This window comes from Aegilops tauschii, chromosome 3, assembly GCF_002575655.3.
Source record: "Aegilops tauschii subsp. strangulata cultivar AL8/78 chromosome 3, Aet v6.0, whole genome shotgun sequence".
Taxonomy (NCBI): Eukaryota; Viridiplantae; Streptophyta; class Magnoliopsida; order Poales; family Poaceae; genus Aegilops; species Aegilops tauschii.
Window position 1 is genome coordinate 560656988 of NC_053037.3, and position 10846 is coordinate 560667833.

The window sequence follows — 10846 nt, forward strand, 5'->3', positions numbered from 1 at the left end:
GACCAGCGACAACTCAAAGCTTTGCCTCGATAAAAACCAAAGACATCAAGCTCTGCATTTTTTAGGGTTTTGCCAAAATCCTAAAAGCAAGCACCTCTTATATACCATTAATTGATATCTTTACTATCAACGTCGCGGTCATGTACTCCCTCCATCCCGAATTACTTGTCGCAGGTATGGATGTATCTAGATGTATTTTAGTTCTAGATACATCCATTTCTGCGACGAGTAATTTGAGATGGAGGGAGTATGATGTAGGGGCTAGTACAGAGTAGGCGGCAAGGTGTTCGGTGGACGCTGCTATGGCTGTGATGTAAGCTGGGTTTTGTAAACCTTGGTGGAGGGGTTCACCAACCATTCTCCCCTATCAATATAGGATATGTACGCTCGTCCATATTCTAGAACAAAGAAACCCAGCTCCTGAGCATTTTATAAGCACCCATTGTTTCTGTTTATTAAAGGCCAGTTACAGCCGAGGAATCTATCTTGAACCATTTACCTTACAAACTTGCTAAACCAAATATTTCAATTTTGAGTTCAAATTAACAGCAACCGACTAACCACCAGTTGCAAGTTGGTGATTTGAAGGGAAAATACAAGCGTTTCAGCCAGGGTTACTTGCTGCTTCATGATGTGCAAGTAGTTTCAGGACACCTGCTTTTTTTCACGCCAGCGCGTCAGCACACCCGTCTCTGGCAGAAATCAGATCAAAGTGCTCCATGATGGCTGCTCACCCCAATTCAACCACCAAGAAACTAGAGAGCATAAAGAATGAGTTATGCTCCCTAACATAAAGAATGTACTAATGCCTATGCTCTACCAAAAATGTGTTCTTTTGAATCCCAATCTTATGAGTAAGTACCTGTGGCTACTGGCAATCTGATAATTACGTCTTGGATCACTCACCTTATATGATGACACAAGCTCAGGTTTGAAAATTCGATGACACATGGTTAGAAAATCATGAAGGCAAAATGCAGTACTGTGCTCAAAAGGCAGGATGTCTGTATTCCATGGATAACAATCAAGCTCTAATAAACTATCAGTTCCATTAACACAATTGCCCTGTTACAGGACCAAAAACAAAGAAACATGTTTCAGCCAATTCAACGTTACAGGGCTTGTGATCACGGTACGCCACTTTTCCAAAGTTCCACTAGAACCTCAATCATCAAGCCTAAAACCGGCTCAGGTTCAGCGGATCAGCTACCAGGTGCATTCTGTGAATCCAGCGACTACTATTTAGTAGAGTACTATTTACAGACCAAAAAAGTGTCAAAGATCAGCGTATTTCAGTCTCATCGCAGCCACTTCATCCTTCATCGCCTGACAGTATTTTTCTGCAGCTTCTACTTCCTTCTCCAGGCTGGCTAGATCGATTCCTTCGCTCGACTCATCACGCACAGATGCACTACGAGCTTGCTTTTTTCCCTCCAAGTGCCTCTGCATTGTTAGTACATTGTGTTTCAGATTACTCAGATGGCTTGAGAGTGACTTAACATCTTTTGGTTCTTGCTCTTTGGACCGGGCATCCTCGAGCCTTGCCCTGGAATCCTCAAGCCTTCTAAGCCGGGCCTGTGGCTCCCTCAGACGGGCAATGAGATGCTTGACATTGAACCCATTTTGTTCCAGTTGCCGAGCTTTTCTCATCAAATATGCAACCTCCAAAGCTTCTGTATCACAGGATGTCTTGAGCACTTCCCTAGCCAAGCCAACCAACATGAACCACAGTCCACTACAGGCCAGATCTCGTATAGTGTCACTGGTGTTCACCAACCCTCTGTAATGTGGTCTCTGGGGAATGAACTCAAAGAACCGAGGGTACTCCCTCATGGCTGCTTCAGCATAAGGGTCAATATTGCTCTTCTTCGGCGTCTCTTTCTTTCCTTCACCTCCTTCATCTTCATCTTCATCAGAGCTTTCCTCCCGTTGTGAGAAAAGCCCACAGCGCACAAACTCTTGTAGCACCAGGACAAGTTGCCTGTCCTCGTCTTCCTGATCATCCTCGAGGTCTATCACTTCACATGTTGGTTCAAGAACAATGCATTCATCGTCACTCTCAGGCTGTGGCAGCTCATCACATCTATTAATGTAACAATTAGGATCTCTTTGGAGACCATGGTACTTCTGGCCGTCAAATTGCAAGGAATTCTTCTCAGGATAACTGGCAAGGGAAGGTCCGTCGTCATATTGCTGGAGACCTTCATGGCACTCGCTGGTAAGTACCTTACTTTTCTTGTGCATATCACCATTTTCAGAGAGTTCATCTCGTCTTTTTCTGTTCCCATTCTTTCTTTTCACCGCGGTTGCACTGGAGTCCATATCACATGGACTACTACGGTCTAGGACAATCAGCTCCTCCTGAGCTAGCTGCTTCCCTTCTCTGATGCACTTTCTGTTATCTTGCTTGGTACTTGCTCCAGATTTATCAGCTGCTGTATCTGCATTCAGTGGAGATGAGCCAGCACCGTTTTCGTCGACTGGCCTAACACACCGGTCAGCTTCCTGGTGCGTCACGAACTCGCCATTCAACCACGCAACATATTCCTTGCTAGCAACGCCGCGTCTACAGATACCAGGTACCCACACCTTGATCCCCTTGGAATCAAACCCATGTACAAGAGGAAAAGGCACATCCTGATCATAACCGAGCTGCCTCGCGACAATGTGGGGATTGTACATTGCCGAACTATCCATATCATCGCCATACGATCCAGTCAACACGGCTTGCCTCGTAATCGCAATGTAATCCTCCAACCACTCTGGCTCATCCTTACCTCTGGAGCTCACCAAGAGAGTTTCCTTGCTGAACCACTCGGGTTCAGTCCAGTCGAGCGAATTGCGCAGGTAAGGCCTCCACTCAAAACAATCCTCTTGCTGCAGAACACGCAAAGCATCCTCTTCTGTGGTCTTCCTCCTCCTCCGAGACCAATAGAGCGCCCGGACATTGGAGAGAGGGAACTCCGGCGCTTTCAGCTCCGGCGGCTGCAGGCGGTCATAGCGCTCCCACAGCCAGACCTGCAGCAGCCAGAGCGGCGCCCAGACGTCGACGCGGCCACTCGCCCCCTCTTCCACCCCGGAGGTGACAATCCTGTCCATCTCGGCGTAGAGATTGGCCACCACCGCCGGCCCGAGCGCGACGCGCTCCCCGAGGCTGATCCGCGCGGCGAGCGCGAAGACGCGCTCCGGCAGCTCGGCGCCCTTGGACCGCAGGCGCGGGGCGACGAAGAAGGCGAGCCAGTAGGCGAGGAAGCCGAGCCGGCGCAGCTCGTCGTCCTCGCCGGGGCGGATCCTGCTCTCGAACCACTCGAGCCAGACCTCGGCGGAGACGCGGCGGGCCTTGCGGGCGCACGGGTGGAGCGCCCGGATCTTCTCCTTCTCGACGACGAGGCGGGCGCGGATGTCCTGCTCGGTCGGGGTGAGGGGCCGGTCGAGCGGGGCGCCGGAGGGGGCCAGGCCGGCGAGGAGCAGCGCGTCCTCGAGGGAGAAGGTGGCGGGGCCGGCGGGGAGGCGGAAGGCGTGGGAGCCCGGGTGCCAGAGCGAGAGCAGCGCGGAGAGGGCGTGGCGGTCGGGCGCGACGGCGGCGGTGGAGGCGGCGACGGCGTCGTGGACGCCCGCGGCGCGGAGGACGGGCGCGAAGCCGGGGTCGGCGAGGGCGGACCTGGCCCAGTCGTGCCAGCGCGCGCAGGGCGAGAGGTGGCGGAAGGTGAGCCGCGGGACGGGGCTGGGCGGGGATGCGGCGCACGGGGGCGGCGGCGGCGGCGCCGCGGCGTGCGGCGGGACGGGGATGGTGAGGAAGGTCGGGCCCTGCTGCTCGCCGTTGCGGAGGTCGTAGCCGTCGAGGGCCGGCATTCTAATATGTGGCGGGGCGGGGCGGCGGCGCCGGCGGTGGGGGTGGGGAGGGAGGGAGGGAAAATTTGGGAGCTTTGGGGGGGTTTGGGGTTCGGGGGTTTGGCTAATTGATAGCGCTCCACGCGCTAATCTCTGGGTTGGGCAACCGCAGGCGAGATTCACGGTGGGAGGTTACTGCTTAAATCGTGTGACACGATCTCAATCCGTTCCGTGGTCGACTCCGTTGCATGCCGTGGGGATGCAAGTCGCCGGTCGCCGCTGGGAAGTCGGGGCAACTCCAAGGTGGTACGTTTTCGCGGACAGCGGCAGGTCGCAGGTGCTGGACAGCACAGGGTGAGCAGTGGAAAAGCACATGACTTCTCAGACCCTACGGTCCAACTTACGGTTGATTGGCATCTGGATTGGTCCCCAGGTTTAGTCTGGGTTTGTGGAAATTCGGACGTCTGGATTGGTCCGTGGACGTTTGGTGCACGAGGTTGGAAGCCTGGATCATCCGGATGTTTTGCGTTGGAGTTGTCCTTAGGCCTTGTCAGACTTTAAAAAAAAAATCCACCATGTATTAATTAACTTAAAATGTTCGTATAATCATTCATTACAAAATTATTCACACAAGGCGGAACATAATTAAAAATAATTCCATCAGACCTCTTATCGAAACTGGGCTTAGCAATCTCATGAGCCACCGTATTAGCCCTTCTATTGATCTTGGATATCTGAAACTTCACCAGTAGCTTTGAGACATTGACCGCCTCCTTCTTTATGTTGATAAGAGATGACCTGTCAAAGCAATCTTTTTCAAAAACAGAAGCCACAGAAGAGCAATCAGTTTCCAAAATGATGGACATGTCAAGAGTGGTACCGATATACAGGCCAGAAAGTGCCACCCTAAGTTCCGTTTCCTTGGCGCTCCAATAAAATCCCACGAAGAAACAATAACTTGTCCACAATGGTTTCTGACAATCACCCTCACACTCGCAACTTTAATGGCCTCCACAAAACTTGCATCGACATTAATCTTGGAAAACTCTGAGTTGGGCGGCTTTCAAGAGATAGAATTCCTCTCCATAATGGTGGTTGGCTGAACTTCCCCCACCACTTGTTTACCTTTGTTGCACATCTCCACCTGCATGTTTGCATGACAAGACGAGAAAGATGCCCAGTAATTTTCTACAAAGCTCACAGAGGCCGAGATGGATTCCTTTCCTTTTTCAAAGATCAAGTCATTCCTCAAATGCCAAGCTCTCCAGAACATGAATAATGTTTGCTCGCGCACCGTCGGATTTAATTGATCCAATAAAATAAGAAACCAGCTGGGCCTAGAAAATTTGAAATTCTCTTCAGCCGGTAAATTCCACACTTCCTTCAAAGCCATACGAAACGCCCGAGCCTTGGGGCAACTCACCAATGCGTGAAAAATACATTCATCTTCCATACCACAAATCGAGCACGTACCTAGAATAGCTTGGTGATGTTTAACCCTGTTAACTCGAACCGCCAAACTTTAGAAGGAGCCCTCCATGCAAATATTCTAATTTTCTGGGGGACATTAGCCTTCCAAATTATATTCCAGAGCCTCCTTTCCCCATTCGTGGCACCACTAGAGTTACCTGGATCAACCTTTGATTCCTAAAGATTCAGTGCCAGCCTATACGCACTTTTCACAGAAAACAAACCGCTTTTCTCATGGTGCCAAGCAATAACATCACCCTCACTCAACCTCATAATACGCAATTTTAGAATTTCCTCTGCATCATGACGAAAAAAAAAGATGCCTGATCGGGTTCTCATCCCAGCTCCTAGAACCACTCATGAATAACTCGGACACCCATTTGATCCTAGTTCTATTCTTTTTAGCAGTTATTCGTAGACCAGAATCCCTAGGAATCCAATTATCCCTCCAAATGTTTATACTAGAACCATCGACCACTCTCCATATGATACCTTTTTTCAGCAGATCAAGTCCATGCATATTTCCTTGCCACGTAAGGGATGTTGCTTGAGGAAATACCGTATCAATAAGATGTCCATGAGGATAATATTTAGCTTTCAACACCTTTGCACATAGAGAGTCCGGAAAAACCAATAACCGCCAAGCTTGTTTAGCCAAAAGCGCCTGATTAAAAATTCCGAGGTCACGAAAGCCCATGCCCCCTTCACTTTTAGGTCTCGTCATCTTATCCCAAGACACCCAATGAGTTCTCTTTCTATTCTCCTCATCGCCCCATCAAAAATTCCTGATAATCTGGGATAACTCATCACATAATGAAGTAGGAAATTTAAACATACCCATTGCATAAACGGGAATAGCCTGAATAATAGACTTGATCTGTATTTCCTTCACCCCACTAGAGGCATATTTTTCAATCCAATCCGATACCCGCTTAAGCGCTTTATCTTTTGTAGATTGAAACTTACCCGCCTTCATACGACCTTCTGGCACGGGCAAACCCAGATATTTATCCTCAAAACCATCGATCGTAATTTTGAGAATAACCAAGATGGACACCTGATCTTCCATAGAGCATTTTTCCCAAATAAAATGGAACATTTATCCGGGCTTAACAGCTAACCCGTTCGTTCCTCATACACCGATAAAATAGCTTTAATTTTTAGAGCTTGCTCCAAGTTACCCTTGAAAAATAGGAGACTATCATCAGCAAAGAGTATATGAGATATACCTGGGGCATGTTTGTTCAGTCGAAACTCTTGGATAATCCCTCTTGCCGACGCATCATTAATTAACAGCGACATAACTTCAGCCACAAAGAGGAATAGATACGGTGACAATGGATCCCCTTGCCTAAGTTCACGTGAAGGATGAAAAGACTCTAGGAGCTGTCCATTAAAGCGCACGGAAAATTTCATAGTGGTAACACAAGTCGTAATCCAATTATCCATATTGGAGCAAAACCATACGCTTGAAGCATTTTTTTCCAGGAACTTCCAATCCACACGATCATATGCTTTTGCGAGATCCAACTTATATGCACAATATTCACCACGACTATCTTTCAACGTATTTAAAGAGTGCATACATTCAAAAGCAATGAGGGCATTATCGAAAATTAATCTTGTAGGGATAAAGGCACTTTGTGTAGGAGAAATCATACCGTCCAGTAGGGGTCTCAATCTGTTGACAAGGCATTTAGAGATAATTTTATATATGACATTACACAGGATGATTGGTCGAAAGTCCTTTATCGACTCAGGATGCTGCACCTTAGGGATGAGAACAATAGTTGTATCATTTATCCCATCATGCATACATCTTGAAATAAAGAATTGCTGGACAGCTCGAACAATATCCTCCTTGAGCAAACCCCAATTCCTCTGAAAAAACCTGGCAGGGAACCCATCCGGCCCCGGGGCCTTTAACGGCCCTATTTAGGTCATCACTGATTTCTTGTTCAGAAAAATGTTTGCAGATATCCTCATTCATTTTATCGTTCACTACCGGTTTCGCAAGAGACAGAATACGCGATGGGTTTTGAAGGAAATATGCCCTAGAGGCAATAATAAAGTTGTTATTTATATCTTCTTATATCATGATAAATGTTTATTATTCATGCTAGAATTGTATTAACCGGAAACTTAGTACATGTGTGAATACATAGACAAACAGAGTGTCCCTAGTATGCCTCTACTTGACTAGCTCGTTAATCAAAGATGGTTAAGTTTCCTAACCATAGACATGTGTTGTCATTTGATGAATGGGATCACATCATTAGAGAATGATGTGATGGACAAGATCCATCCGTTAGCTTAGCATTATGATCGTTTAGTTTTATTGCTATTGCTTTCTTCATGACTTATACACATTCCTCTAACTATGAGATTATACAGCTCTCGAATACCGGAGGAACACCTTATGTGCTATCAAACGTCACAACGTAACTGGTGATTATAAAGATGCTCTACAGGTGTCTTCGAAGGTGTTTGTTGAGTTGGCATAGATCAAGATTAGGATTTGTCACTCCGAGTGTCGGAGAGGTATCTCTGGGCCCTCTCGGTAATGCGCATCACTATAAGCCTTGCAAGCAATGTAACTAATGAGTTAGTTACGGGATGATGCATTACGGAACGAGTAAAGATACTTGTCGGTAACGAGATTATACTAGGTATGAGGATACTGACGATCGAATCTCGGGCAAGTAACATACCGATGACAAAGGGAATGACTTATGTTGTTATGCGGTTTGACCGATAAAGATCTTCGTAGAATATGTAGGAACCAATATGATCATCCAGGTTCCACTATTGGTTATTGACCGGAGATGTGTCTCGGTCATGTCTACATAGTTCTCGAACCCGTAAGGTCCGCACGCTTAACGTTCGATGATGATTTGTATTATCAGTTATGTATTTTGGTGACCGAAGTTTGTTTGGAGTCCCGGATGAGATCACGGACATGACAAGGAGTCTCAAAGTGGTCGAGAGGTAAAGATTCATATATTGGAAGGTAGTATTCGGACATCGGAATGGTTCCGAGTGATTCGGGTATTTTTTCGGAGTACCGAGGGGTTACCGGAACCCCCCGGGGAAGCGTTGGGCCTACATGGGCCTAAAGGGAGAGAGAGGGAAGCCCGCGAGGGGTGGCGCACGCCCCCCTCGTAGGGAGTCTGAATAGGACAAGGAGGAGGGGGGCCCTTCCCTTTCCCTCTCCCTCTCCTTCCTATTTCCTCCGGTGGAGAAAGGAAAAGGGGGGCGAATCCTACTTGGACTAGGAGTCCAAGTAGGACTCCCCCCTTGGCGCGCCCCTCCTGGCCGCCGGCCTCCTCCTCCCCCCTTTATATACAGGGGGGCACCCCAAAGACACACCAAGAATTCTCTTAGCCGTGTGCGGTGCCCCCATCCACAGTTTACTCCTCCGGTCATAGCGTCGTAGTTCTTAGGCGAAGCCCTGCACGCATCACATCACCATCACCGTCACCACGCCATCGTGCTTACGAAACTCTCCCTCGACCCTCTACTGGCTCAAGAGTTCGAGGGACATCATCGATCTGAACGTGTGCTGAACACGAAGGTGCCGTACGCTCGGTACTTGGATCAGTTGGATCGTGAAGACGTTTGACTACATCAACCGCGTTAACCTAAAGCTTCCACTTTCGGTTTACGAGGGTACGTGGACACACTCTCCCCTCTCGTTGCTATGCATCTCCTAGATAGATCTTACGTGATCGTAGGATTTTTTTTTTAAATTGCATGCTACGTTCCCCAACAGTGGCATCCGAGCCAGGTCTATGCGTAGATGATATGCACGAGTAGAACACAAAGAGTTGTGGGCGATAATAGTTATACTGCTTACCACCAACGTATTACTTTGATTCAGCGATATTGTTGGATGAAGCGGCCCGGACAGACATTACATGACCGCGTTCATGAGACTGGTTCTACCGACGTGCTTTGCACACAAGTGGTTGGCGGGTGTCTGTTTCTCCAACTTTAGTTGAATCGAGTTTGACTACGGCCGGTCCTTGTTGAAGGTTAAAACAGCACACTTAACGAAAAATCATTGTGGTTTTGATGCGTAGGTAAGAACAGTTCTTGCTAGAAGTCCATAGCAGCCACGTAAAACTTGCAACAACAAAGTAGAGGATGTCTAACTTGTTTTTGCATGGCATGCTGTGATATGATATGGTCAAGACGTGATGAGATGTAAATTGTTGTATGAGATGATCATGTTTTGTAAAAGTTATCGGCAACTGGCAAGAGCCTCATGGTTGTCGCTTTATTGTATGAAATGAAATCGCTATGTAATTGCTTTACTTTATCACTAAGCGGTAGCGATAGTCGTGGAAGCAATAGTTGGCGAGACGACAACGACACTACGATGAAGATCAAGGTGTCAAGCCGGTGACGATGGAAATCATGACGGTGCTTTGGAGATGCAGATCAAAGGCACAAGATGATGATGGCCATATCATGTCACATATTTTGATTGCATGTGATGTTTATCTTTTATGCATTATAAGATGATCCATCAGTAAATTTAAAGGTATAAGTGTTCTCCGTGAGTATGCACCGTTGCTATAGTTCGTCGTGCCGATACACCACGTGATGATCGGGTGTGATAAGTGTTGGGAATCGTAGCATAATTTTAAAATTTTCCTACGCTCACCAAGATGCATCTATGGAGTCTACTAGCAACGAGGGGAAAGGAGTGCATCTACATACCCTTGTAGATCGCGAGCGGAAGCGTTCCAATGAACGTGGATGACGGAGTCGTACTCGCCGTGATCCAAATCACCGATGACCGAGTGCCGAACGGACGGCACCTCCGCGTTCAACACACGTACGGTGCAGCGATGTCTCCTCCTTCTTGATCCAGCAAGGGGGAAGGAGAGGTTGATGGAGATCCAGCAGCACGACGGCGTGGTGGTGGATGTAGCGGGTCTCCTGCAGGGCTTCGCCGAGCTTCTGCGAGAGAGAGAGAGGTGTTGCAGGGGAGGAGGGAGGCGGCCAAGGCTGTAGGTTGCTGCCCTCCCTCCCCCCCTTTATATAGGCCCCCTTGGGGGGGGGGGCGGCCAAAACCCATCTAGGGTTGGGGGGGCGGCGGCCAAGGGGTGGAAAGGGGTGCCTTGCCCCCCAAGGCAAGGGGGAAGCCCCCCCACCCTAGGGTTCCTAACCCTAGGCGCATGGGGGGAGGCCCATGGGGGGGCGCCCAGCCCACTAGGGGCTGGTTCCCTTCCACTTTCAGCCCATGGGGCCCTCCGGGATAGGTGGCCCCACCCGGTGGACCCCCGGGACCCTTCCGGTGGTCCCGGTACAATACCGGTAACCCCCGAAACTTTCCCGGTGGCCGAAACTTGACTTCCTATATATAATTCTTCACCTCCGGACCATTCCGGAACCTCTCGTGACGTCCGGGATCTCATCCGGGACTCCGAACAACTTTCGGGTTTCCGCATACATATATCTCTACAACCCTAGCGTCAACGAACCTTAAGTGTGTAGACCCTACGGGTTCGGGAGACATGCAGACATGACCGAGACG

General features: G+C 48.7%; 1 protein-coding gene across 1 annotated transcript; it reads right to left on the reverse strand.

The window, feature by feature from the left end:
• Positions 1 to 1032: 1032 nt before the first annotated feature.
• Positions 1033 to 3870, reverse strand: LOC109764187 (uncharacterized). The gene has a single exon (XM_020323036.4). It carries the CDS (start codon positions 3850 to 3852, stop codon positions 1276 to 1278), a length of 2577 nt encoding a protein of 858 aa, XP_020178625.1. The 5' UTR covers positions 3853 to 3870; the 3' UTR covers positions 1033 to 1275.
• Positions 3871 to 10846: the final 6976 nt, after the last annotated feature.

Coding starts and splice junctions, on each gene's coding strand:
- LOC109764187 (XM_020323036.4), bottom strand. CDS start 3,852: ATGCCGGCCCTCGACGGCTACGACCTCCGCAACGGCGAGCAGCAGGGC.